Source organism: Tachysurus fulvidraco, chromosome 6, assembly GCF_022655615.1.
Source record: "Tachysurus fulvidraco isolate hzauxx_2018 chromosome 6, HZAU_PFXX_2.0, whole genome shotgun sequence".
NCBI lineage: Eukaryota > Metazoa > Chordata > Actinopteri > Siluriformes > Bagridae > Tachysurus > Tachysurus fulvidraco.
This window is the reverse complement of record NC_062523.1, coordinates 31,461,142-31,488,641: the sequence shown is the minus strand read 5'-3', so window position 1 is coordinate 31,488,641 and position 27,500 is coordinate 31,461,142. Positions and strand designations below refer to the sequence as shown.

Below are 27,500 nucleotides of genomic sequence, written 5' to 3'. Positions count from 1 at the left end.
ACTTTACAATCTTTTATTAAACTAATGAACAAAATGTTCCCTTTAGGTTAAGAGGTTGATATCATCATCATCATCATCATCATCATCATGACTATTTTACCTATAATAACAAAATAAAATTGTAATTCCTTTAAACGTGCATGTGCTGTATGCGGCTGCTTGTCAGGACGATCCTCTGAACAAAACGCTGAAATTTGATGCCGAGCTGAATTTATGGAGACCTGGAGCTGAGACGGAAAACAAACCCGGAGGAGGAGTCGAGGAACAAAGGAGCGAAGAGGAGACGTGTGAGAAAAGAGGGATGTGGCGGCATGAAGCTCCTCAAACTCTCCTGAACGCTCTGGCAAACATGGAGGTCTCATCCACCTGCACCACATATTCATCTACACAGGGCAAGTGGGACATGAAGTACACACACACACACACACACACACACACACACACACACACACACAGAGAGAAACTGAATAAACACTGAGTATGTAAACTCATCGAGTGATGAGATGCAGTTAATGCATTGAAACACCTATTTATTCCCCTCCCCTCTTTTTTTTTCCATAGTCACGGAGGAGGAGGCAGAGCAAAGTCCAGAAGGGAGGAGAAAATGGACAGACTGCCCTCCTGATACACTCCTTAATGCCCTGGCTCAGGCACAGCTCACCTACTCGACACTGGGTGACATGGATACAGGTCAACTCCATGAATGTAGACGTGTATTCTGTATTCTATACATTAGTGTTATAGAAAAATAAATAAATAACAGGGCGGTACATCATGTTTTATTCCCCTTATAGCACAGCTTTTTATTAACTAAACGTCGACAGCATAATTTTTATCCATTTAATGTAGTCAGTGGCACCCGGGGAGCAGTTGGCGGGGGTTTAGTGCCTCGCTCAAGGGCACCTCAGTCGTAGCCGGCCCGAGACTCAAACCCATAACCTTAGGAGTCAAACTCTCTAACCATTAGGCCACGACTGGTTGTGACCAAAAAGCACCTGAAAAGCATCATGTGTTTAAATCAGCTGAGTTGTCGGCGTGCTGACACTGGAGACTCCTTCCAGAAAAAAAACGAATTAAATTGTCTTATCACAGAAGACGATAAATACTTAAAACGCTCTACAGTAAGAGCCTGTGCATGAGCTGTTGCTATGGAAACAACAAGTGTATCATATCATTAAAGAAATTCATCTTTTTTAATCATTAAACCGTTCTTAATAATAAGACTCATAACTATTCGTCATAACTGTACTCAGGAACAGTCGTACCGTCGGACGAGGACAGAGCACCGCATCGAGGTGAAGGAAAAGGGACGGAAGACAAAAAAACAGACGAAGGAGACGAAGACTCGGATGTGGAGGTGGACGAGGAGCGTCTGGAGCCCCGTTCAGATGACGACGATACGTAAGCCAGCAGAGCAAAAGCAAACCGAATAAATGGAGAAACGTCTTTATCCCTAATGAACCCTACAGGAACACGTGCAGCTTTCCACATTTAAATACTGACTGGATTTTACTGCTAAGTTTCTCTGTAGCCACAGTTTCATGAGTAGCTTCATATTATTTGCCCTTCCATCACAGAGGGGTTAACGGTCTACTGCCACCTTCTCCGGTGTCTTCTCAGGAACTTTGAGGAGTCAGAGGATGAGCTGAGGGAGGAGGTGAAGGACTCCATGAGAAACCTCTTTATTATGGCGGACGATGAGGAGGAGGAGGTACAGGGCATCAAGACGGAGGAGGAAAGCGAGGATCTCGCACCACGGGCCTTGGATCCGAGTCCATCTCATGCTGAGTGAGGGGAAAAAACATCATGACCCAGAACCCAGAGGATGGATCGCAGTTAGAAATGTAACCAGAAGCAGTGACAGTGTCCTGTTTTTATTGCTGAAGTTGTTTAATAATAGGGATTTAATCATTAATCAGCATTTGTAATGAAAAAGTGTCGAATAGTTAAGCAGAAGTTACGACACTGTGGCAACGACACAGAAAGTATTTTAATGCACGTGTAAGAGAGAACTGGAGCAGATTGACCGGTATCGGCCATCCTGCCCCTGAACGACACCGTGTGCCAAGCTTGGGGTAAAGGAACATTAAGGCTGAAATAAAGCGTATTATATTTAGTATATTATAGAAGCATATGATGCTAACAGGAGTTTGGGAGTGGCACACACTTAGGAACACCTTCACACCTAATCGTTCATGTAATCATTCCAGCAGCCAATCATGTGACAGCAGTTTCAGGTAATGTTCAGTGTTCTCAGTTGCAGGGCTGCTGGCAGTAATAAACACTCACTGGCCATCTCACCCTGAGTCTTGGGAGTTCTTGCGTCGTGTTGTGCTGAAACCTGGGGAAAAAATACAGCTCGAAGGATAAAGTGACGTGACATACGGCTAAGTACGGTGACATGGGTCAGAATTTGTTCTCTACATTTAACCCATCTAAAGTGCACACACACAGCAGTGAACACACACACACCGTGAACACACACCTGGAGCAGTGGGCAGCCCGGGGAGCAGTTGTGGGGGTTCGGTGCCTTGCTCAAGGGCACCTCAGTCGTGGTATTGCCGACCCGAGACTCGAACCCACAACCGTCAGGTTACGAGTCAGACTCTCTAACCATTAGGCTACGACTGCCCCAAAGGATGCAATTGTGTGGACAAAGAAGCCATTGTGTGGACATCGTGTTGTCTCGTCCAGGCTGTAGGAACTAGCACAGAAACACTGGGGCTGTGATGTACCTCACAGCTCGAGCTACTCACAGAGCAGCGTAGAGGTTGAGATGCTGCACTAACGTTCACAAGAGTGGAAGTTCAAATCCCAGGGCCCCAGAGCAAGGCCCTTAAACTTTAACATGCAAAAAAATAATGAGAGAATTGTAAGTTGCTTTGGATTAGAAAGTCTACCAAATGTTACACAACAAAATTTTTTTTTAATAACTTAAAATGCATTGCTGAATTTCAGGTTATTCTTTGTTCGTTGCTGAAAGCAAAAACGACATGAATTTGGTCCATTACAGTCCAGCAGTAGTTTATTAAAAGAGTTATCGGTAAAACAAGACGTTTTGGACAGATAAGATTGTTAATAAATGTGTTGCTGTAAAGCTAATTCTGTTGAAACAGAACACAAACATCAGACAGTTGTGTTATGGGGATTAGAGATAAGAAAGGAAGACTAGGGGTGGATGAGCACACACACACACACACACACACACACACACACACAGTAGGTGTGTCCTTTCACATGTTGCCTTTGTTTCAATCGGTCTTAATCCCCCAAGTGTAGCCGACACGTCACTCCTGCGACACCGGCACCGGCGCCGCTGGCCTCCAGCATCACTAATCCGAGAATAAGGACATGAGACAGGAGAGTGTTACAGCTCGATACACTGACCACAAACAAACGTCTTGTTCTTTAAGGGATAACAATCATTGTGGTGTAAAAGGAGTAAAACACTTCTGGATGTGACGTTATAGGTAAATATTCAGCAGAATGTCACAGCCTCAGGTGCTAGAAGTTACTACACCGATTTTGACGAACCAACTTAAACATTTAAAGAGAGGTTTTATTTTTAGTAAACATTTTATGGCATGTTTCATTACTTCAGCCATAATTCAAAGGTGTATTTCATTATTCATTCTGATCACTGTGATGATTGTTAGATGGAATGCCGGGAAACGTTGGACCATAACCTGGTTCACAGTTTATCATTAAAATAAAGGATTAAGTATACATTCATTCATTTCCTACCGCTTATCCGAACTTCTCGGGTCACGGGGAGCCTGTGTCTATCTCAGGCGTCATCGGGCATCGAGGCAGGATACACCCTGGACGGAGTGCCAACCCATCACAGGGCACACACACACTCTCATTCACTCACACACTCACACACAACGGACAATTTTCCAGAGATGCCAATCAACCTACCATGCATGTCTTTGTACCGGGGGAGGAAACCGGAGTACCCGGAGGAAACCCCCGAGGCACGGGGAGAACATGCAAACTCCACACACACAAGGTGGAAGTGGGAATCGAACCCTGACCCTGTTGGTGTGAGGCGAACATGCTAACCACTAAGACACCGTGTCCCCCGGATTATGTATTAAAAACTTAAAATCATTATGGGGAAAAAGTGTGTGTGTGTGTGTGTGTTTGTGTGTGTGTGTGTGTGTGCATATATATGAGAGATTTTATTTTCAGATTAAATAAGTAATGAACAAACATGAAGAGAACGCTGACTGAATTTTAAATGCCCGTCCAAAAGAAAAGCCCACTTGTGTAATGAAGTAACATCACCTCATTAGTAGAACCAGAGCCAAGAGGCATGTGCGTATGCATTTTCCCAGCTCGAGCACGGATTTGCTCAGTGGTTCAAGCCTTCCGCTGCCTGTCTCCTACTAGTCCAAGGAATTCTGACGGAGTGGTACAGACGTCGTCGGCTCCCTCTTTAAATGGGGTCTCATGACTGAGAACTTCCTCAGTTACTTCAGAAGAAACAACACAGATTTGCCCCGGGGTCAGTGGTGCGAGTGCTGTGAATAATATACATCCTTAGCCAGGTAAGATGCTGGGATGGATTGAAGAAACACTATATATAGACTTGAACAAGTCTCGATATTATTCATTATGCTACTGTAAAAGTGATAGGTTTGTGTGTTAGGATGGTGGACTAACAGACTTCTGCACCAACACTTTTCAGCAGATAGACGCTAATACTTATTTCTGATAATTTCTTGGTCTTAAATTTTAAGGTCTTTGTAATAGAAAGCAAGCGCTTATGGATATGTCTGTGTATTTGAGAGCAGAACCCATATTTTTAAGTGTTTCAGGTGTCTACTGCGGCCATGCGTCACCTGTCGTTGACCTCCTTTCTCTGTCTAATGATGGTGGAGATGGTGTTCTCATGCCATGGCGATTCAGTTACGAATTCTGACACCGAGTTCGGCACCGGTCTCTACCAAGCACTCGCCGAGAAAGACAATAGCTCCAACTTGATTGTGTCTCCAGCAAGCATCTCTCTGAGTCTGAGAGTGTTGCAGCTCGGTGCAAGGGGCAACACGTTGGCGCAGCTCGAACGAACCGTAGGATTTGACTCCGACGGTAAGGGATTGGATTAAAGGGATCGTGTCATTGTATTATTGCCTATTGAGGTACCGTGAGAAAACAGTGCTCTTACTTTACACTTCGGTGTCGGGCATTACGTAATTTGGACTATGGCACTATAAAAACTTCCCCTTTAATTTCAGTCTAGCAAAGCCGAATTGTGGACTTGAGATTTTGAGCAATGAACAAATTGGAATAGATGAACAGCCCTTCCGGGGGGCACGGTGGCTTAGTGGTTAGCATGTTCGCCTCACACCACCAGGGTCGGGGGTTCGATTCCCGCCTCCGCCTTGTGTGTGTGGAGTTTGCATGTTCTCCCCGTGCCTCGGGGGTTTCCTCCGGGTACTCCGGTTTCCTCCCCCGGTCCAAAGACATGCATGGTAGGTTGATTGGCATCTCTGGAAAATTGTCCGTAGTGTGTGAGTGTGTGAGTGAATGAGAGTGTGTGTGTGCCCTGTGATGGGTTGGCACTCCATCCAGGGTGTATCCTGCCTCGATGCCCGATGACGCCTGAGATAGGCACAGGCTCCCTGTGACCCGAGAAGTTCGGATAAGCGGTAGAAGATGAATGAATGAACAGCCCTTCCTCAGTTGAAGTGGGTTTGGGGTCTAAACACTAAAAAAAAACACTAAAATGAGCAGGACCAGGATTTGGAGTTTGTGGTTTACTAATAAAGAGGCAAAACATCATCAGGGCTTGTTTCTGGACCAAGAACTCGGTAGCTCATGAATGCCACATTTGCCTGCATTCTGTCCATAGACTCTAGTATCCTGGAGGCGGAGGCTGGATCTCAAAGCAGCTGTGACCTGTACGATTCTGCCCAGGGTGCTCGACTCCAGTTTACTAACACCCTGCTCATCCAGAGCGGCACCCACCTTCGGCCGGAATTTACCCAGAATGCTATGCAATGGTGCAACAGCAGCCTGATTAATGTAAACTTCAGCCTTCCCAATTACACACAAGGTCAATCCCAAGAACCAACAAGCAGCGGTGAGTTGAATCGTCCTACCGTATGTCTGCCGTAACAGAGTTAGAATTAACACCAGAATCTTCACCTACATCCTGTGATTCTGATTAAGTATTCTGCACCACCACCACCTCCCCATCTACTCCTTTCTAATCAGCTACCTTTATCCTTGACAAATCATTGTGGTATAAATGTGGCATTCGGATTTAATCAGCATGTAGCGTTTGTGTCATTTGGACCACACTGTATATGTCGGATGCTTAGCAGTGATGATTAGGATTCACTGAGCTAGTTTTTATTTGAGATGGTTCGCTTCAAGCAGGTGAGGCGAGAGACGCGATAACAGAGGGCTCATGGTGGGTCACGGTGCCTTCTATGGCATTGCTGAGCTCAGTGGACTTCCGGGGAACCTGGCAGAAACAGTTTCTGTTCAGAAGGACACAAAACCGGCCTTTCTCTTTGGCTAATGGCAGCACCATCAACGTCCCCATGATGTACCAGTCGACCAAAGTCATGTTCGGTGACTAAACCTAAATTAAATAAATATATTATTGAGATTATTGAGTTGAATTGATGTTTACTTCTTGCACCACCTCATGTTTGCTTGCAGGTCAGTTTCATTTGCCAACAGATCATCGCTACGCCGTCCTCGAGCTGCCCTACTTTGGCAAATCCCTAAGCCTTTTGCTGGTAATACCGAGTGACAGGAAGACCCCACTCTCACTGTTACAAACACAACTCACTGGCCACACTGTGGCATTCTGGGATACAGGACTGCGTCTCACCAAGATGGATGTCTTCCTTCCCAGGTGGCATAGTACTGACCAAATAAACACCGTGAAATCATGGTATCTACCAGACTTATTGTGGCCGTGTGTTTCAGGTTTAAACTGCAGTCTCGGCTCAACCTGAAGCCCGTCCTCCGGTCACTCGGTATTTCAGACGCGTTCGATCCCTTCGTTGCTGACTTCAGAGGTATATCAGGTAGATATGCTGAAATCTCAGATAATGATGTACATCTCATTGCAATAGTTTCTTTGAAAAATAGTTTGGATTCAATATTCAGTCTGCCACAAATCTATAGTCAGGAGTGCTATGAATATATATATATTATTCTTTATTTATTTAACCAGGTGAGTCAGTTGAGAACCAGTTCTCATGAGTTAGGGTTTGGTTTGGGTTAGTTAGAGTTAGGGTTAGGGTTTAGGGTTAGTTAGAGTTAGGTTTGGGTTAGAGTTAGTGTTAGGGTTTAGGGTTAGTTAGAGTTAGTGTTAGGGTTTAAGGTTAGTTAGAGTTAGTGTTAGGGTTTAAGGTTAGTTAGAGTTAGGGTTGGGTTAGTTAGAGTTAGTGTTTAGGGTTACGGTTTAGTTTGGTTTGGGTTAGTTAGAGTTAGTGTTAGGGTTTGGTTTGGGTTAGTTAGAGTTAGTGTTAGGGTTTAGGGTTTAGTTTGGTTTGGGTTAGTTAGAGTTAGTGTTAGGGTTTAGGGTTTAGTTTGTTTTGGGTTAGTTAGAGTTAGTGTTAGGGTTTAGGGTTAGGGTTAGGGTTAGTTAGAGTTAGTGTTAGGGTTAGGTTTGGGTTAGTTAGAGTTAGTGTTAGGGTTAGTTAGAGTTAGGTTTGGGTTAGTTAGAGTTAGTGTTAGGGTTTAGGGTTAGTTAGAGTTAGTGTTAGGGTTTAGGGTTAGGTTTGGGTTAGTTAGAGTTAGTGTTAGGGTTTAGGGTTAGTTAGAGTTAGGTTTGGGTTAGTTAGAGTTAGTGTTAGGGTTTAGGTTAGGATTGGGAATTAGGATTTAGGTTTAGGGTTTAAGGTTATGCTTATGTTATAAGTCTACTACAGAATATTGGTGTAAAAATGGAAAAATTATGTACATTTACATCATTATGTACATCACAACATCATCATGATGTATTTAATACAGCTTAATACAGTGCACATATCTGGCTTACTTGAACATACCAGTCACCACACAACAAATAACATCGTGCTGGTTCATATATGTTAAAGTAATAGTGAAAACACATGTGGTGATGTTTACCTGGATTACTGAACACAGTGTACAAAGGGTTAGGGCCCAAAAAGACCTAGAAAATAAAAGTAGACATTTTAATCCCAGGTGACAAACTGCATATGGCTCATGTATGAAATCACAAATAATGATAATGATATTATTATTATTATTATTATTATTATTATTATTATCTGTGATTGTCTGTGAACCAAAGTGGCTGGTGAGCGAAAAGGTTCATTTCAAACCCCTTATGTATGTAGTCCCACCTTCATAAGACTTATTGTCCGAAGCAGTCAGCAGGTTCATTTCATGTGCCATTTGTACTTGGAATCTGTTGCTGTTAAACTCTGTGTGAAGTCCAGAGAGTTCTAACCGTCTGTGAACACCGACAAATCATGACGACCATCAAAAATAGATCACGATGATGAATTTAGAAAGTCACATCATCACTTTGGAAACTATCCTCACTGAATACACAAAGGTTTGCTAGTGTGTGTTCTGAAACGATTGACCTCTTAGATACAGAGGGTTTCTACGTGTCAGAGGCCATCCATCAAGCCAGGATAGACGTGACGGAGGATGGAACTGCAGCAGCAGCAGCCACAGGTTAGCGTTAAGAATCGGTCTGAACGTAGACTCTGTGTGTTTGGACTGTACGTGTGCTGGATCACAACATTGTGGGAAGATATTCAGGTAGATTGAAATACACAGAACAAATGATCAAATTTAACATTCTAAAGCAGTAGAATTAATTACAACACTTGGTGCAAGTGCCAAGTGAAAGTTAAGATTGTGTGTGTGTGTGTGTGTGTGTGTGTGTGTGTGTGTGTGTGTGTGTGTGTGTGTGTGTGTAGTGTTTTATACCTTATTATACTGTAAATCTAAGGTAAACATATTGTACATTAATCCCAGAACAGCTTTTCCTTACGAAGCTTGTACACACACTGACGTACACACGTGAATTCAATAGAAATCCCCACCTCTGTTTTGTTCTTATAGCCCGAGCTGTCAGTTGTACAGCTGTTTTTTTTTTTTTAATCGATCATCGTGTTGTTTTTTGTAGCCATGGTGCTGTTGAAAAGATCCAGAGCACCCGTGATGAAGGTGGACCGGCCGTTCCTCTTCATCCTACGCCGTGTAAACGGAGGTACGGCCAAACTGTGCTCCAGCCCGTGTGTTAATAATAATAATGTAGTGCTAAATTTATATATCAAGATCTGATCACTTTAGCGTAGAACTAGCTAGTAATTATTTGCAGAACATTTGCAGCTACAACACTACAGTATTAAAATATCTCTCGAGTACCATAAGTAATAGTGAAAACATAATGTGGTGATTCTTACCTGGATTACTAAACCCAGTGTACATAGGAAAGCCCAAGAAGACCTAGGGAAAAAAAAAGTTACTCTTATGACACTTATGGCATTTATGGCACTTATGGCATTTATGACACTTATGGCATTTATGACAGCTTTGATGAACGCTTCACTTTTTATGAAATTTGACACGGTGACGTCTGAGATACCTTCAGAACGATGTTGGTGTTTGCCACTCGGACACGTCTGCCGATTTTGTCCAGTTATCACAAATTTGGTTTACAGCATGTTGATGACGTGAGGACGTGATGGTCCAGCGGTCAAGGCACTGGATTCCTAATCAGAAGGTCGGGTTTCAAGCCCAGAAGCTGCTGAGACATCTACGTTGGGTCCTTGAGCAAGGCAATTAACCACACCTGCTCCAGGGGCGCCACACGATGGCTGACCCTGCGCTCTGACCCCAGGCCTGGGATATGTGAAAACTGAGGAAGTCGTGGCCTAATGGTTAGAGAGTCTAACCCTAAAGGTTGTGGGTTCGAGTCTTGGGCCGGCAATACCACGACCGAGGTGCCTTTGAGCAAGGAACTGCTCCCCGGGCGCCGCAGCATAAACGGCTGCCCACTGCTCCGGGTGTGTGTGTGCACTGTGGATGGGTTAAATACAGAGAACGAATTCTGACTAAGGGTCACCGTACTTAGCCGTACGTCACGTCACTTTCAAATGATTAACTGATGAGCCCAGTGGCCTCTGTTGTCCATAAAGGCTGACGTTTTGGGAGAAAAGATGATGCCTTGTTCTCAAATTTACCTCCATGTTTTTCTTTCCTTCAGGTTCAATGCTGTTTATAGGCAGAGTGATGAATCCAGCGGAGTAGAAAAATCTGCACACAAGCACCCTGTAACACACACAAACCCCATCTGTCTCCTCCCTCGTGGGTGGCTGGGGGTGAAAAACCCGTTCGGGGACCAATAAGAGGGATTTGTACATATCTGTAAATAAACACTACTTTTTACACCAGAACACTTGGAGTCGTGCATTTATTCTCTTCTTCTTTTCAGTTGATCTCTCTAACACAAACTAAAACAAAGCCTGTGTTTGCAGATTTTTTTTATTTCAAATAGTCGCAGTATAAAATAGAAATCTTATTCATCCGAATACAAAAAAAAAAGAGAAAAAAAAAACCCTCTGAAAAACCTTCTTTAAATAATACTTCAGATTTCAGTATTTACATTTGTACAACTTGTCCAAAATAGTCGGAGCACTTGGTCCCAGCGTGTCGGTGTGAACGTCAGACGGACGACGAAGACGTCGAAGGACGGAGCCGAAAAGATGAGAGAAGAAACGGAGACATTCCTGGCATTCCGTGGTGCGGAGAATGACGACTCTAAAATATAAATGCCGCTAAACTGATGTTAAAGGAACCGTATTAATGCTGTCGAATGTTTGAGCTCTGACTCCCGGAGACCGGGTGAGACGTCCGAATTTGAGCCAAAATCATAAACGGACCTTTTTTGTCTTATTTACAATCGAAACCAAATTTAGTTTTCAAAAACTCATCCAATTTTATAAACAGGCGCTCCGTTCATCGCCCCGTTCATCTTTGGCATTAAACAGGAGCACGGGAATGGGACATATATGGGGGTGGGGGTGAAATTCTAAATTTGCCCTTTTGCCCTGAGGTGTGATTACACCGAAAGGTGCTCTGTGTGGTCCGTGATCAGAAGCCGTCCAGATGGTTCATGGTGTTCGCTCGTAAGTGGATCTCTTCCAGGAAGTTCTCCAGCTGCTCGATCAGCACTCGCTTTTTAAATCTGAAAATAAGGAGAGGGAGAATGAACTGGACGATCCGCAAAAAAAAAAAGTCTGGATTTAAAAGAAACGAAACGGCCGATTTTCATTCTTGCTTTCGACTCTCGTCGTTTTTTTGACTAACGTCTTGATTAAAAAGTGATGGATAGGAGGACGTCTACCTCGCCGCCTCTTTAATGATGTTCTGCAGGAAGACGAGTCTCGTTTCCAGACTGCCCTGGATCTGCTTCAGGAGGTAGAAGATTCTCTCGTAACCTAAATGAGGGCAGATTAAGGTGGAGAGAAAAAAACTGAATGATATCCTTTAGAGCAGGTTTCACAACCATTCATTTTATTACAGTAAGTACGCTTCAAAAAGGGATTCACACACACACACACACACACACACACACACACACAGCGAGAATGATGTCAATCACCAGAATTTCCTGTAAAACTGTTTACTGTTTATTTAAAGGTGCGGTCTCCGTTGTTTGAAAGCCAATGTTGACATATAAAATCACCAAAACAAACACGGCCCTAACCCAAACGGGTCCCACCCCTGTATCGATAGCTCCGCCCACACGTACATACGTAACCCAGGCGACTAACAGAAAGAAACGTGTCTTTATCATAGCTGAAGGGAAGAACAATACGATTGTAGATAAACAAACAAGCAAAAATGCCACACAAGCATAATGATGTAAAGGACAAAGGCATATATTAGTTCTGTGTAACAAAGCAAAACCAACGTTACTCACCTATCGAGAAGGAAAAAAGCGCCTCGGCGTCTTAAGTAAAGTCGGCCACATATTCACAGGTGGGAGTTTCCCGAGTCGATAACTCCTGAGCTAAACGCTGTTACTACACAAAACGCGGTTGTAGCTGCCTCTCTACATTACTACGATAGAAAAGAGGTGTTATTTGTGTAGTAACAGCGTTTAGCTCAGGAGTTATTGACTCGGGAAACTCCAACCTGTGAATATGTGGCCGACTTCCTGCTCCTTCAGTTCTCTCCAGCGCTGGAAAGCTGATCCTATATTAACACGTCCTACTTCTTGTCCTTATCGTAAGTCTTTCTTCTCTTTCTTTCTTTGTTTTCATCCTCCATGTCGATGTTAAAACCGCTTTCTGCTAACGTCACACACGCGCACCGAACACTGTCTCCGCCCACATTGACAAGCCCCGCCCCTTTCTGCTCATCGGCTACACGGCTGTTTTGATTTTTGTTTATTATTCGGCCCGACTCAGTTTTCTGAAGCGTTTCTCAAAAATCGGAGACCGCACCTTTAAATAAGAATTCCTTAGTCTGCATAAATGACCCCTAAACCTGTAGGTGTAGCGTCTTGCCTTGACTTCACTTCATATCTCGTCACCAGAGTTGACAGATATTGGTCTCACTATTATGACCTATGACCTATTATGACCTCACTATAAATGAACAGCCTATTTTTTTAATACCCTGAGAAGCAACTGAGGAAAATGTAAGTAAAAGGTTTAGCTGAAGAAATGCGTTCATATCCCAAACTGTTACCCGATGAACGTGATGTAGGACTGAAACGTCATCACATACCTATACTTCACTCATCAGTTTTGTTTAAGGAAGACTTTTCTTGGGGCATCTAAGAATTAGATATTCTTCTATCTTGCTTTGCGTACGCCGCATTTTGTTGAATATGACCCCCAGCAAGTGCACTTACGCCGACCCGGCTTCCTGATCTCCTTGGTGATAAGGACTCGGAGCTCTGTGTTCAGTTCGCGCCCTTCCTCCCTCCCCATCTGCTTCAGCTCGTCTTCCTCTGGGTTGCCTCCTGCATTCCTCTGATCAGCCTCCTCATCCTCCTCCAGGTGATTGTCATGGAGACTAAGGGGCAAAGGGGGCAGTTCCTGAGGCTGCTCCGAATCGAGGCAGCTCACGTGATTGGAGTCTGGGGCACGTTCCAATTCTACATGGCTTACATGGTTGGAATCTGGGACCTGTTCCAAATCGAGATGGCCCACGTGGTTGAGCTCCGGCACTTGCTCTGTTTCCAGGTGGCCCACGTGATTGGCATCGGGAACTAAAGATGAAAACACCACGAATCATCATATAGATTTGACTGAAAATAAAATGATCTTGAACATGGCAATAAGAGGTGCGTGTGTGTGTGTTTGTGTGTGTGTGCCCGCGCACCTCTGGGCGGTGTCTTATTGGGTGGGGTGTATGCACGTCCCAGCCGCAGTAACGGCGACATGCACCTCCTCCTTTTTGGAGCACCAGTAGGTGTGTTGGTCTCGATGGGACGCTTGCCTTTTCCCTGAGTCCCGGTCACAAACTCGTCTGCTTCATCCACCATCATCGCCTGTCAGTGACAGAACAAAATATTATTCATTATTCATCATGTTTATATCATAACTCAAGCACAGAAGCAGGCAGACGTCATACACTGAAAATACTGACAATTTATCAGGGACACAATCACAGTGGGAAAAGTGTGTGTGTGTGTGTGTGTGTGTGTGTGTGTGTGTGAGTGAGAGAGAGAGAGAGCGAGACAGAGTGAGAGAGCGAAACAGATCGAGAGAAACACAGAGAGAGAGACAGAGAGAGCACAAGACAGAGAGAGCGAGAGAGAGCAAGACAGAGAGAGAGAGAGAGAGAGACAGAGCGAGAGAGAGAGACAGAGAGAGCGGGAGAGAGGGGGGGGGGGACAGAGCAAGAGAGAGGGAGACAGAGAGAGATGACCAAAAGCTAGAAAGACACAGATGAATAAAGTCTGAGAGACAAACAGAGACAGAGACAAATAGAGACAGAGACAAACAGAGACAGAGTGTAAACCTGTACCTTCTTGTCCAGTTTGAAGGGGTTTCCGAAGGTGTGCAGTCGCTTGGGTTGGTCTGGATCTGCCTCCCTCAAGGGGGCAGGGACAAGTTTCAGGAAGTCCTGATAGTTGCCCATTTGTGCTATGGGCACGCTGTGGAGCTGATCTGTGAGAGATGTGAAGATGCTTTGGTTAGAAATACGAATGAATTATTATTATTTTTAAATAAACTTGATTATTCACACAGTCACCTTGGTCTTGGCCCTTCAGCACACACATGCTGGTGTTCAGGAGGTTCCTCCTCATGCGGCTCAGCTGGTCCAGGAGCTGAATCCTGGGGATGTCATATGGGTTCCGCAGACCCTGTGGCTTCAAGGCCTAAACACACAGAGGAATAAATTAATATACGCAGATGAATTAATTAATAAATGATCATTTAGCTCGTGTGTGTGTGTGTGTGTGTGTGTAGGGGTTGAGACCTTGCTGAGAACCGCCAGCTGGAACCCTGAGAACTCTTTGGGGTTGATTTCGAGTTGCCCATCTCCCATGATGCCTTGCAGCAGCTGTGCAAAGTCCTTCCTGTGAGCTAACGAGAGACCGGAGCTGCGTGGGCGGAGCTTGATCCCGACATCAGGCCCTGCCTTCTTACCTACTGATGCACAGACACGCTCTGCCTCCACCTTTGTCTAGAACACAAACACACACCAACACACTAGTTAGAGATACACAACACGCTCCTAATAAAGTAAACCAAGATGACATGAATTTGGATTCGGTGACATATTTTGAGGAAGGACCTGCTGGCTGAGCTTCTTCAGGTACGAGGCAACGCTGTAACTCAGGCCGTACTCCATGCTTTCGGCCAACAGGTTCGGCGCTCCCATCATCCTCAGAGCCTTCCTCAGGGGCTGAAAGCAGACGAATAAAGTTTACACAGAAGTGGTGAGTAGGGTTAGTGTGTGTGTGTGAGTGTGTGTGAGAGAGTGTAACAGTGTGTGTGTATGAGTATGTATGTGTGTGTGAGAGAGTGTGCGTGTGTGAGTGTACGTGTGAGTGTGTGAGTGTATGTGAGTATAAGAGAGAGAGTTTGTGTGTGTGTATGTGTGTATGTGTGAGTGTGTGTAAGAGAGAGTGTGTGTGTGAGTGTAAGAGAGAGAGAGTGTGTGTGTGTGTGTAGGTGAGTGTGTGTGTGAGTGTGTGTATGTATGTGTGTGTGTGTGTGTGTGTGTGTGTAGGTGAGTGTGTGTATATGTGTGTGTAAGAGAGAGAGAGAGTGTGTGTGTAGGTGAGTGTGTGTGTATGTGTGTGTGTAAGAGAGAGAGAGAGTGTGTGTGTATGTGTGTGTGTGTGTGTAGGTGAGTGTGTGTATGTGAGTGTGTGTGTGTAGGTGAGTGTGTGTAGGTGAGTGTGTGTATGTGAGTGTGTGTGTGTGTAAGAGAGAGAGTTCCTCACAGTGATGTAGTACAGTGGCATGGTCTTCAGGTAGCTCTCGAAGGCCTGACGCCATTTCTGCGTGGGCTTAAATTTATGCACTCGAATCAAGTCATCTAGAGATGGATAAAATGTGTGAGACTTCAAAGCACTTACACAGTAACAAAAAAAAAAAAGGTATGTTGCCATGGTAACAATTCCCTTATGTGATATTAATGATACTAAGGCTGTACGAGGGCAGATGTAGGGCACGGGGGACGTGAGGGCACTTACCGAGGAGAGGCAGCACCACAGGGTAGTTGTAGGGCATGATGAAGATGTTGACGCAGGTGAGCGACGTGCTCGCCTTCAGGTAGCCGAACGGCTGGCCGAGCTCGCCGTATTTAGCGCTGTTGCTTACGTAAACCTGAAGACATGTCAATGTGCAAGTTCTCAACACAGTGCCTACGGTACCATATGTAACGTGGTAATGGTGTGTGTGTGTGTGTGTGTGTGTGTGTGTGTGTGTGTGTGTTACCTGCCAGCAGGTGTGTGGTGACTTTCTCTCCAGGATGTACTGTGTTAGAGGAGACGGCTCCAGCTCGTACTTATCGAATGGGACCTTATCTACAACCATGGGCTCCGCCTCCATGCAGGAGAAACGCACCTGAGGATGGGCCATACGTGGAGGCTGCGCGCACACACACACACACACACACACACACACACACAAAAACATGTCCAAACACTGAAATACGACTCCGTTTTAATGCAGTTTAATACTGGTAATACTCTACTATGACAAGAAGGTGAATGTACACCTCCTAAACATCCTCCCAGAAGTGTGTGTGTGTGTGTGTGTGTGTGTCTCACCAGAGTGGGGGAGTTCTGGTCAGGCCAGAAGGACTCAGGAATGGGCCAGTGACCGACAGGAACCCCAGTTTTGGGATTGGGCCGCACGTAAATGAGCTTATGGCAGCTGTGCCAGGGCTGTGGGCCTGATTTGACTTCTGAAGTACCGTCTAAAAAGAATTTCAATACAATTGTGGAAAGGGAAAATATTTGAACCTTTATTCTAGACCTCAACTGTAATAGAGAATGGATTTAAACAATTAATAAATTAGTGTAAGAAGGAATTACTCTAACTTTTATTATAAAATGTAATACAGAGAACTTCTTACCTTCAGTGGGGTCGGGTCCCGTCTTCTCGAAGTTTATTACCACTCCACTCTGGATTTTCTGCACCAGAGACTCCAGACACTGGTTCAACATGCGCTGAGAAAACACACTATACGAGCGGCCTACACACACACACACACACACACACACACAAATTGTAGAATTTTCTTGATACACAGTATTATTAATGTATTTTTTTTTCACACACCATGTTGAATTGCCAGACTGGTTGCAGCAAGTGAAAAATTTGTCTTGCGAGTTTCGTGTCATCTGATTGGCTTTTCTAAACCGGCCTTTATAGAGACAGCCAATCAAACGTCCCAGAGCACCCCTAGTTTAAATTAAACCCATCTACATGTTTACTTGCTATTTACTAAAAGTAAAAGTTCTGCCCAAACAAACATCTCGTTACCACACACAGGTAACGTTACTGTCGATAGAGATAGACTCACCTCCTGTTACCTCACACATGGGTGTGACAGGGGAGGGGTCAGCCGGGACACCGCCCACCGGCTCAGGCTCCAAAGGGGCGTGGCCTGAAATGCGGAGCACTAAAGTGAAAAGACGCTGGTCCCAGCGGAACGGCTCCTTCGTCAGCTCGCTACCCGGCAGCGGGGTCATCAGGGGTAAATGCAGCTGAAGGAAGGGGAATAAAAACGGAAGAGTGGACACAGGAAAAAAAAAACTAAACACTAAATACATTTCAATTAAAAAGATGAGTGATGTGGGTGAGGAAACTACAAAAGGGTCGTTCATTCGATTAGTCCGAGGTTAGAGGTGACTGTCTGAATTTGTCTCTTTACTCTAGCTAATAAATGACATCATACCTCGTCCTGCACTCCTGAAGTGCCAGTCAGTTTGCACCCATCCGTAATCGCCACTATGATGGCGGGCTCCAGGAAAAACGGGTTTCTTCCCTGCAGACAGACAGAACATTTTTTTTACCCTTTGTTTACCCTAATCACATTTACCATAGGATTCAACAGATTCTACAAACTGTGGAACCTTCCCACAAAAAATGTGTCCATCTGAAGTAAAATCCTGCTATCCAACATCTAGATCTGGATCCGTCCGTTTATGGGAACGGCCGGTTTTCAGCCAATTATGACACTAAAAAGTTCTGGCTATACACTTCTGTTTCTAGCTATCATTTTCTTGAATTCATGATCATCTCCATTTATCAGAAGAAACCTTACCTGTCCATAGTTATCTATCCCTGAAACTAATCTGTTCAGGTTGAGCAAATCGAAAGCGGTCCGTAAAGACTGGCCAAATGTCGTTAAGCCAAAAGCCTGCAGCATCCTCAGCTCCGTCATGAACACGGCATGGCTCTCTTTCCATCCGGCCTGAGGACAGAGACGACGGGATCGTTTACAACAGTCATATAACCGACATTACTCGTGTAATCATGTTATTTGCAAAAAACCTTCAGACACAAATATTAGGAGGTGTTTTACAATTCAGAACATCAGTCAAAGCAGACTGGGATCTGTGGAGATGTCAGGAGCAGAGCAGCAGCTTCTTCTTCCATTAAAGCTCATAAACCTAACGTGCAGATGATGCTGGGTAAGATCTCTCAGTAAGAGTTATCGATTGATAACCCGGGATTCTGACCCGTACTTTCCTTACGAAAGTGTTTTTCTGAAATGAAACACAAACTCTTCTCCACTGCAGCTCTGTTCCACGCAACGTCGTACATGGAAAAAAAAACGTTTGTGTTTAAATGTTAGTTATTTTGAACACAGGAGGTCTTGATCTGGCTTCAAGTAACTTCTGGGGTTTTTACACCTGCTCATTTTCTGTGACCCGATAGCTACCCGATGGTAAAAAGTCCAGGTCTAAATGCCATCTGAAACGTTTTGGAGACGGATATAAACCCGATGGTACAAACCCCTTCAGGAGGTGGTCTGGGACGCTTTTCAGATGAAACCGGACAGGTGTAAATGTATGTGGTCGTTCGAGCCACATACGTCAGCGCTATACTCCTCCCAAACGGAACTACGTCACTCGCAGGTGAGTCTTACAGCGTGCCAAAAACGAAAATGAAGTAAAATATATTTGCATTTTGGGCTGGAGTAGAAACACATGACGCATTTATGTGGCCTAATGTAAATGGACGGGTTTTAACAAGTCAGATAGCTATCGGATCAGAGACAACACACGAAGTGACCGGGTGTAAAAAGCCCCTCTGATGCTGATTAAAAAAAAACAGATGCGTTTATTTTTTGTCCATTTTTTTCTGTGCAACATTGTGAAGATTTGTTTACGTATATTTCTGGTAGCCTGGACAAATGAAGGGATGTATAATGATATTTATTTTCATTTGCTTACTTACGAGACGTTGTAAAACAAATGAAACTAAAAACTGCAAACAAAAGAAGACATGAGTTTTGCTGTGAACTCAACAGCAGGCCAACAGCCTCAGGACCCCTCCATAAGCCTCAGTAGTTAATTATCACTCTTTCTACCCTGCATAGTTCAGGCGCAGGACACGGTTTTGTCCCGTGCTGCCCACCGTAGTCCTCTTGCTCCTCACGTTAGAACAAAATGTCGGCCATGTTTTGAAAGAAACATCTCCTGCTTGTCGGAATGTTTCCCCACAAACCCGGCACTCTAGTTGGACATTTACAAAAGTAAACACGTCAAAGTGGATATAAAGTTGTGTTGTTTAATCCCTGCTGACAGAATGACACTAAAACACTACCTTTATCCCGGCTGGAGCTTCCTCGAAGGAGACTAGCATGTATCTGTCTCCTCTGCTCGCCGGATCTCTACTCCTGAGCTGCGTGGAGACACGAAAACAATCAGGCAAAACCTTTTAAAAAGCTACTTATTGAGGTCTGCGCCATGTTGTTTACCTTGAGAAAGGTCTCTACAGCACCCTTAGCTACGTCCAGATAAGTGGTGCCCAGATGTGTGCGCTGGGTCATGGAGGCGGACGTGTCGATCAGAAACAGGATCACAGGCATCGTGTTGCTTCTGTCACACCTCATACATGTCACCGTTCATCAGACAAACGGACCCAAAATGCCTCTTTTGTTCTCCTCCTGTCGCTTGTCAACACGCCGCTAGCTAACACTCATGCTAATGCTAACTGCCTTCCTTCCTTCCACATCCTCAAAGTGTACAAAACAGTTAGCAGGATGTAAATAAGTGCCCCGTTACGCTGTAAACTTCGGTTAAAACCCTTGGGAGGGGAAATATCAGTGATACACAAGGGCACAGAGGGGTCTTTTGGCAGGAAGTTGGAGAAATAAGCCGAAGTTTCATTTCGGTGCAACTTAAACACTGGGACCTTCTTCGCTGTCTCACTTCTTTTAACTGTGGGCTTGGGCCAGGTCCCGCCCCTTTGCGTTACGTCACCGCATGTCAAAAATCCGCTTCACTGATTGGTCCTTTTTGAGGAACGTTATTATCATATGCAAATAACGAGCGCTCTTCATCGTGATGGCTATTCTGATTCTGTCGTGTGAATCGAGTCATTCGACTCGGCTCATCAAGAATATGACTGTCGTTTGTGATATTTTGAACTTTAGCCAGAATATCTTGTATTTCCTTTCAATACATTCAATCTACACATATCTGTATATATCTATGCTTTCAATAAAGGTCTCATATGTGACATTCACGAATGAGTCGACTCATTAGGGTAGAGAACGACACCGTTACTTGGTTCAGATAGTATTTTGTGTGTCTCACTGTAAGAAATGTATGTGTTATAACGCACTGATCAAAGAAAATGAGAAAAGTCCTGAGTCTTGTGAGAAAGTGACAGAAGTGTTATGAACAGTTTTTATATTCAGTGGTGTCATTAACACCTGGATATGTTCTTGTGCATGATGATAACATCATAGCAATAAACAGTACTACTTCTACTACTGCTTCTACTCTTTCCTCAGCACTAAACCTTTTAAAATAGAAGATTAGACAATCAGAACCCTGATGAAAACCCTGACCTGGACCCCAGGGTGTAGATTTGTTTAGGGAACTCATGATACTCATGTATCATGAATATTTAATTACAAAACAAAAAAACTTTCTGCAGTGCTATTATATAATTTCCATGTGATTATCCACAAACACGTTCTATTTTCTATTGTTCTATTTAAACAAATGAACACACAGCATAATAACAATGAACACTGCACACTGTAACTTATTCACCCCATTTATATGAATCATTTTGGACATGCCACTTTTTGTTCAAATGTAAATAAAAGATGAGTAATAATTTTTTCCACAATGATGCCTCTTGTTATCAAGAAAAAAACTTGCTGTTTGAATAAAAGTATAAAAGTCAGGGGTATGAATAATTTCGGGCTTGACTGTGATACATGTATATTTGCAAGAGTCAGCTCTTCTTTGCACAACTGTAAACGGCGGATGGAAAAAACAGGAAACCAAGTAACAAGAATGGAAAGAGAAGGTGGTGAGTCGCTTACAGTGGATTTGAGGATTTTCACACTGGATGTGTCGATCCCATAGAAATAGGCTTTCATCTCAGGACATAATGCAGAAACACTATATATAATAAATTCTAGGTTTGATTATTGTAAAGTCTTAGTGCCTGGATGTGATGTTCCATTACTACAGTATGTGCATAAGCTCCAGTTAGTCCAGAACATATCAGCTCCTAACTAGAACCTGAACATATGAAAATATTACTTATTATCATATATGTCATATCTGAGCAACCTTCCTTTTTAAATGGTTTACCAACAGATACACTGATCAAAAGGTGCAGGCCATTTGGTAGTACTTCCAGTAAAGGCTACAGCAGAAGGCAGAGCTTTTTCTTAACAGATAGTGTTTGGGACTCAGCACAGAGTCTATGTGTTTAAGTTCAGGCTGAAAACACATTTGTCATAAACAGGAAGGCTATCGGTGTTCAGCCAGGAGCTAGCTAGTGCATAGCAGACCCACGTAAGCTCTTTCTGCCACCTTTGATTGTAGTTTAGTTTTGCAGTGAAGTTTAATAAAAGCCCAAGTATGCAGGAAGTCGCGGTACTTTCAGGATTCCCACTGCAACAACTAGCACAATGCAACATGTACAACAGATAAATATTGCATATTATCTTCATACTGAGTTCACAGCTTGAACTTTAAATACTTGAAATATATGTGAACTTAGACTTTTGGACTTAGGTTCAAAATGGGCAGACATAAGGATCTCAGTGCCTTTGACAAGAGACAGATTTTAACTGCTAGTCAACAGGGTCAGAGCCTCTCCAAAACAGCAGGTATTGTGGTTTGATCCCAGTGTTCAGTGCATAGTACCGACCAAAACTGGTACAGAAAGGACAAAGATGGGGTCATTGATGGGCTAACTGATGCATTTGGGTGGTGAAGGCTAGCATGCCTGGTCTGATAGCTTGCTAGCTGATATCGTAGCAGAAATTAGTTAAAAGAGATGTTTTTCTGCTCATGATGCTTTTAAAGAGGAATTATTTGAGTTATTATATCCCTCCTGGCAGCTCCAAACAATCTGGCCATTTCCTCTGAGCCTGTCTCATCAACAAGGCATTTCCAGTCGCTGTCGCTCATGCAATGTTTTTTTTTTTGTATATCTGTGTAAACTATAGAGACTGTCCTGTTAAAATCCCAGGAGATCTGCAATTTCTGAAACCATGTAGTGTCACAGAAATCTGTCTGCAATCTGATGTTAAACACAACCTACATGAGTTTATGATGCTCCTGTCACTAGACTGGCTGATTACATGACTGCATAAATGTTCCTAATAAAGTGAAGTTTACTCTTCTGTTGTGTGGGACTTCAGTAGTGTAGAGAGAAAATGATTCAATTCTGAATTGACTCGCTCTGGATCTGGATCTGGATGAAACCAAACCATGACATGGAACCGAGTCGAATCCGAAAAAGTACCAGATTCACTTTCAGACTTGGCGCTGTATTTCCGCTTTACTGAAAAATCATTAAATGACGCCACCTGGTGCAGAAACCTCGTCTATTCAATGCTGGGTTGTTTATTATTATTATTATTATTATTATTATTATTATTATTATTATTATTATTATTATCATCATTATCATTATCATTATCATTATCATTATCATTATTATTATTATTATTATTATTATTAATAATAATAATAATAATAATAATAATAATAACTTTATTCTTATTTATTAATTACTTACTTAATTATTTATGTGTGTATTGTATAGTATAGTGTTATTTATGTGTGTATTGTATAGTATGGTGTTATTTATGTCTGTATTGTATAGTATAGTGTTATTTATGTATGTATTGTATAGTATAGTGTTATTTATGTGTGTATTGTATAGTATAGTGTTATTTATGTGTGTATTGTATAGTATAGTGTTATTTATGTGTGTATTGTATAGTATAGTGTTATTTATGTGTGTATTGTATAGTATAGTGTTATTTATGTGTGTATTGTATAGTATAGTGTTATTTATGTGTGTATTGTATAGTATAGTGTTATTTATGTATGTATTGTATAGTATAGTGTTATTTATGTGTGTATTGTATAGTATAGTGTTATTTATGTGTGTATTGTATAGTATAGTGTTATTTATGTGTGTATTGTATAGTATAGTGTTATTTATGTGTGTATTGTATAGTATAGTGTTATTTATGTAACAGAATAGTGTTATTTATGTGTGTATTGTATATTATAGTGTTATTTATGTGTGTATTGTATAGTATGGTGTTATTTATGTGTGTATTGTATAGTATAGTGTTATTTATGTGTGTATTGTATAGTATAGTGTTATTTATGTGTGTATTGTATAGTGTTATTTATGTGTGTATTGTATAGTAGTGTTATTTATGTGTGTCTTGTATAGTATAGTGTTCTTTATGTGTGTATTGTCTAGTATCGTGTTATTTATGTGTGTATTGTCTAGTATCGTGTTATTTCTGTGTGTATTGTATAGTATCGTGTTATTATGTCTGTATTGTATAGTATAGTGTTATTATGTGTGTATTGTATAGTATAGTGTTATTTTGTACGATGTGTTCTTTATGTGTGTATTGTATCTTATCGTGTTATTTATGTGTGTATTGTATAGTATGGTGTTATTTATGTGTGTCTTGTATAGTATAGTGTTCTTTCTGTGTGTATTGTATAGTCTCGTGTTATTTATGTGTGTATTGTATAGTATAGTGTTATTTATGTGTGTCTTGTATCGTATAGTGTTATTTCTGTTGTATTGTCTAGTATCGTGTTATTTCTGTGTGTCTTGTTGTCTCGTGTTTTTTCTGTGTGTCTTGTATCGTCTCGTGTTCTTTCTGTGTGTCTTGTCTCGTCTCGTGTTTATTTCTGTGTGTCTTGTCTTGTCTCGTCATCGTGTTCTTTCTGTGTGTCTTGTCTCGTCTCGTGTTCTTTCTGTGTGTCTTGTCTCGTCTCGTGTTATTTCTGTTGTGTCTTGTCTCGTCTCGTGTTCTTTCTGTCTGTCTTTTCTCGTCTCGTGTTCTTTCTGTGTGGCGTTCTCTCTCGTGTTCTTTCTGTGTGTCTTGTCTCGTCTCGTGTTCTTTCTGTGTGTCTTGTCTCGATCTCGTGTTCTTTCTGTGTGTCTTGTCTCGTCTCGGTTCTTTCTGTGGTGTCTTGTCTCGTGTTCTTTCTGTGTGTCGTGTATCGTGTTCTTTCTGTGTGTCTTGTCTCGTCTCGTGTTCTTTCTGTGTGTCTTGTCTCGTCTCGTGTTCTTTCTGTGTGTCTTGTCTCGTGTTCTTTCTGTGTGGGCTTGTCTCGTCTCGTGTTCTTCTGTGTGTCTTGTCTCGTCTCGTGGTTCTTTCTTGTGTGGTCTTGTCTGCGTCTCGTGTTCTTTCTGTGTGTCGTTGTTCTGTCCTCGTGGTTATTTCTGTCGTGTCCTTGTCTCGATCGTTCTTTCTGTGTGTCTTGTCTCGTCTCGTGTTCATTTCTGTGTGTCCTTGTCTCGTTCTCCGTGTTCTTTCTGTGGGTCCTTGTCTCGTCTCGTGGTTCTTTACTGTGTGTCTTGTCTCGTCGCGTCGTATGTTCTGTCTGTCGTGTCTCGTCGCGTCTGTTCTTTCTGTCGTGTCTTGTCTCTGTCTCGTGGTTCTTTCTGTGTGTCTTGTCTCGTTCGTGTTCTTTCTGTGTTGTCTTGTCCTCGTCCTCGTGTTCTTCGGTCGTGTATTGTCTCGTCCTCGGGTTCTTTCTCGTTGCTGGCTTGTTCTCGTATCAGTGTTCTTGCTTGTGTGTCTTGTCTCGTATCTCGTGTTCTTTCTGTGTGTCGTGGTCTCGTATCGTGTTCTTTCTTGTGTGTCTTGTCTCGTCCTCGTGTTCTTTCTTGTGTGTCCGTGTCTCGTCTCCCGTGTTCTTCTGTCCCCGCCTCGTGTTCTTTCATGTGTGTATTTTTGAGATTCACAAACAGCTGGAACCAAATTCCTCAACACACTTGGCCAATAAACCTGATTCTGATCTGATTCCAATCCCATTGTGTGAGTGTTCTAGGTTGTAGTGTGCAAGTGTGCGGATTGGGACACGTCCCCGTGGGCGGAGCCTCAGATCACATACATACACACACACACACAGAGTTCTGCTGCACACGGTGTGTTGTGTTATGGTTCCTAAGTAGAAGAGAGAATTAAACGCTTGTGTCTGATGGCGGCTGAAGCCCAGTGTCGTCCCCCACAGGACCGGAAGCCCGTCCTGATCAGTAAGCTGGAGTCGGTACAGGATGTAGTGAACACGGCTGTGATCATCCCTAAGGAGGACGGAGTGATCAGTGTGTCACAGGACAGGTGAGAGGCATCATGTGTCACTGCAGGTTGTACCTGGCGTCCGGAACTGTCGCTCACGTGACCTAAAGCTCAACGGATCGATCGAGACAAATGAACCGATTCTCTTAAACGATTCATACCGATTCAGGGCTACAACACGTATTCGTTGTAAACATTTAAAGGTGCAGTTGTCCATTTATTGTAATCCTTTAATGTACAGATTACATTAAGGACACGTAGAACAGGAGAAACAACAGAAAAAAGGAAGCAGTCTGAAGTTCAGTCTGTAGTTCTGCTCCAGAATGATGTGGTTCCAGGTTCCAGGTTCCAGGTTCCAGGACTGTCACCTACTGCAGCTCTGACACTGGAGACTCCTTACATTAATGTTCGATAAACGTGTCCTTTCTTCACAATAGCAACGATTTGTATTATAGCAATTTGTATTTTCTTGTTTATAGATTATATAACATGTTGCTAACATGTTGTTACGAGTGACTTGGAATAACTGCATGAGATAGTTAGTAATTTCTTGTCTAAAACTGCTAAAAATCAGACTTTTTTTTTTTTTTTGCAACTTATTTCCCCAAAAAGTTTTCCTTCCCTACACAGTTTGTGTACAGACGTGTGACTGGACAGTCACTTCCTGCCACCATCATCATCATCATCACCACCACAAGTGTCTGTTTCATCATCATCAGTCCCAAACCAAACCACACCTTGTACTCTATTAACTCCTCCGTGACCTCCGTGACCTTTACAGAATGGCCCACTGCATTTGGATTACTCATATCATCATAGTGCATTGTGGGATTTTAGAAGAAACGAAACTTCAGAACATGCTGATGTTACAGACTCAGAGTCTATAGCAACACAATCGTACTATAGAAACCTTCTGATCAATCATATTCAAGTATGCAGCAGCACCGTTTTCATTAAATATAAATAAATTTATTTTTAATGTTAGGCAAAAAACTGTTTACATCTAACAGTTTACATCTGTTTACATCTTTACATCGATATTAATCAATTACTGGATTAATTAATATCATTCTTTTCTTATAAGGTGTTTTTAGAACAATTGTTTAAAAATGTTGTGTGTGTGTGTGTGTGTGTGTGTGTGTGTCTGAGTGTGTGTGTGTGTGCTAGCACTTGCATTTTTCAGTCTTGCTAAACTGGATCTCCTTCACACTTCACACAGTGTCTTTCCTTCACACTATTTTTGTTCACTCCATCATGTCACTTTTGCACTTTTGACATAATAGCATATTGTATATATTGTATATATATATATTGCACACACACTCACACACACACACACACACACACACAGAGTGCACACACACACTCACACATACAAACACACAGCACACACATGCACACATACACACACAGAGTGCACACACACACTCACACATACACACACACAGCACACACATGCACACATACACACACACACATATACTCACACACTCACACTCACACACACATACTGTACACATATCATAACATAAATCCACCGTACCGAAATCCCAATGCCTTAAACACGATGAGCATTTATCGTATTATATAAGCATTTAAATAAGCATTTAAATTATTGGCAATTTAATCGGTCAGGATGTCCGTCGTGACATGAGTCATCTTCAGATGGTCAGCTGTCACAGATACTGACTACAATGTGCTCCATATGAGACGACGTGCTTTGTAAAAGAGTGGATTCTGTTCTGTCTCTCTGTGTTAGGACGGTGCGTGTTTGGCTGAAGAGAGACAGCGGACAGTACTGGCCCAGCATCTACCACACCATGCCCGGTGAGACTCCAGCACAAGGCACCTCCGGTCTTCTGGTGTAAACTGGAATAAAGTGTTGTTGTGTCCGAGTTAGCCATGAAGAAAGGTTCAGAAGAAGGAAAATTTCAGCCCAAGTACAGCTTTAAAAAACCTGACGACTTGATGACTTCACTCACTATTTTTAATGTTGACTTTGTTCTGAAGCGTCTACAGAGAACCGCCTGTAGTTCATGAGCATGTGGCTGAGACCCGTTCGTCTAAACACTTCAGCAAGAACACTGAGCATGTCGCTGCCAGTCCAGGCCTTTCTGGCATAATGTTATTGGGTTGTGTGCAAGCCTGTTTTGTGTGTGCGCATGTGTGTGTGTGTGCGCATGTGTGTGTGTGCGCATGTGTGTGTGTGTGTGTGTGCGCATGTGTGTGTGTGCGCG

The 27,500-nt window shown here is 42.9% G+C and overlaps 4 protein-coding genes and 1 long non-coding RNA gene across 17 annotated transcripts in view; 3 read left to right on the top strand and 2 right to left on the bottom strand.

The window, feature by feature from the left end:
- Nucleotides 1-2,300, top strand: part of LOC113642122 (serine/threonine-protein kinase Nek5) — an 11,656-nt gene extending 9,356 nt beyond the window's left edge. For 3 of the 6 annotated variants that reach the window (XM_027145473.2, XM_027145474.2, XM_027145472.2), the window contains 4 exons: nucleotides 167-392; nucleotides 562-690; nucleotides 1,254-1,401; nucleotides 1,621-2,300. In XM_027145473.2, the coding sequence (XP_027001274.1) occupies nucleotides 167-392; nucleotides 562-690; nucleotides 1,254-1,401; nucleotides 1,621-1,792 (675 nt within the window). In that variant the 3' untranslated portion in view covers nucleotides 1,793-2,300. Of the gene's footprint in view, nucleotides 1-166; nucleotides 393-561; nucleotides 706-1,253; nucleotides 1,402-1,620 lie in introns of those variants that run through there. The other 3 variants (XM_027145475.2, XM_027145476.2, XM_027145478.2) reach the window with 3 other exon arrangements.
- Nucleotides 2,301-4,036: 1,736 nt separating this feature from the next.
- serpine3 (serpin peptidase inhibitor, clade E (nexin, plasminogen activator inhibitor type 1), member 3) lies at nucleotides 4,037-10,406 on the top strand. Of its 7 annotated transcripts, none has more exons than XM_047814924.1 (9): nucleotides 4,037-4,553; nucleotides 4,824-5,094; nucleotides 5,858-6,088; nucleotides 6,388-6,585; nucleotides 6,676-6,874; nucleotides 6,949-7,049; nucleotides 8,590-8,676; nucleotides 9,134-9,217; nucleotides 10,217-10,406. In XM_047814924.1, the coding sequence occupies exons 2-9, from the start codon at nucleotides 4,839-4,841 to the stop codon at nucleotides 10,258-10,260; spliced, it is 1,200 nt and encodes a 399-aa protein (XP_047670880.1). In that variant the 5' UTR covers nucleotides 4,037-4,553; nucleotides 4,824-4,838; the 3' UTR covers nucleotides 10,261-10,406. The 7 variants fall into 7 exon arrangements, with proteins under 7 accessions (XP_047670880.1, XP_047670879.1, XP_027001229.2 ...); XM_047814923.1 differs by having other exon boundaries at nucleotides 4,816-5,094; XM_027145428.2 differs by having other exon boundaries at nucleotides 4,037-5,094; nucleotides 6,949-7,040.
- On the bottom strand, nucleotides 7,791-9,844 carry LOC125141424. Its single transcript, XR_007140788.1, has 3 exons — nucleotides 9,596-9,844; nucleotides 9,414-9,456; nucleotides 7,791-8,446 (listed from the first exon to the last, which is right to left on the bottom strand). It is a non-coding gene; the product is annotated as an uncharacterized LOC125141424 (long non-coding RNA).
- Nucleotides 10,407-10,476: 70 nt separating the features above from the next.
- ints6 (integrator complex subunit 6) lies at nucleotides 10,477-19,894 on the bottom strand. 2 transcript variants are annotated; one of them, XM_027145426.2, is made up of 18 exons: nucleotides 19,420-19,890; nucleotides 19,266-19,343; nucleotides 17,758-17,907; nucleotides 17,389-17,478; nucleotides 17,014-17,197; nucleotides 16,564-16,683; nucleotides 16,256-16,404; nucleotides 15,921-16,073; nucleotides 15,677-15,809; nucleotides 15,425-15,519; nucleotides 14,770-14,880; nucleotides 14,452-14,658; nucleotides 14,224-14,350; nucleotides 13,996-14,138; nucleotides 13,348-13,516; nucleotides 12,875-13,234; nucleotides 11,357-11,450; nucleotides 10,477-11,197 (listed from the first exon to the last, which is right to left on the bottom strand). In XM_027145426.2, the coding sequence occupies exons 1-18, from the start codon at nucleotides 19,552-19,554 to the stop codon at nucleotides 11,104-11,106; spliced, it is 2,592 nt and encodes an 863-aa protein (XP_027001227.1). In that variant the 5' UTR covers nucleotides 19,555-19,890; the 3' UTR covers nucleotides 10,477-11,103. The 2 variants fall into 2 exon arrangements, 1 of the variants encoding a protein (XP_027001227.1); XR_003440467.2 differs by having other exon boundaries at nucleotides 11,155-11,197; nucleotides 12,748-13,234; nucleotides 19,420-19,894.
- A 5,169-nt stretch (nucleotides 19,895-25,063) lies between these two features.
- wdfy2 (WD repeat and FYVE domain containing 2) overlaps nucleotides 25,064-27,500 on the top strand; it is an 8,977-nt gene continuing 6,540 nt past the window's right edge. The window contains exons 1-2 of the mRNA XM_027145342.2: nucleotides 25,064-25,305; nucleotides 27,023-27,090. Coding sequence (XP_027001143.1) covers nucleotides 25,166-25,305; nucleotides 27,023-27,090 — 208 coding nt within the window. The 5' untranslated portion in view covers nucleotides 25,064-25,165. The remainder of the gene's footprint in view (nucleotides 25,306-27,022; nucleotides 27,091-27,500) is intronic.

Coding starts and splice junctions, on each gene's coding strand:
- serpine3 (XM_047814924.1), top strand. CDS start 4,839: ATGCGTCACCTGTCGTTGACCTCCTTTCTCTGTCTAATGATGGTGGAG. Junction 6,586..6,675: donor GTCGACCAAAGTCATGTTCG/GTGACTAAACCT, acceptor GTTTGCTTGCAG/GTCAGTTTCATTTGCCAACA. Junction 7,050..8,589: donor TGACTTCAGAGGTATATCAG/GTAGATATGCTG, acceptor TTGACCTCTTAG/ATACAGAGGGTTTCTACGTG.
- ints6 (XM_027145426.2), bottom strand. CDS start 19,554: ATGAGGTGTGACAGAAGCAACACGATGCCTGTGATCCTGTTTCTGATC. Junction 17,198..17,388: donor CTTCAGGAGTGCAGGACGAG/GTATGATGTCAT, acceptor CCCTTCCTTCAG/CTGCATTTACCCCTGATGAC. Junction 15,520..15,676: donor TGTGGTGCTGCCTCTCCTCG/GTAAGTGCCCTC, acceptor ATCCATCTCTAG/ATGACTTGATTCGAGTGCAT.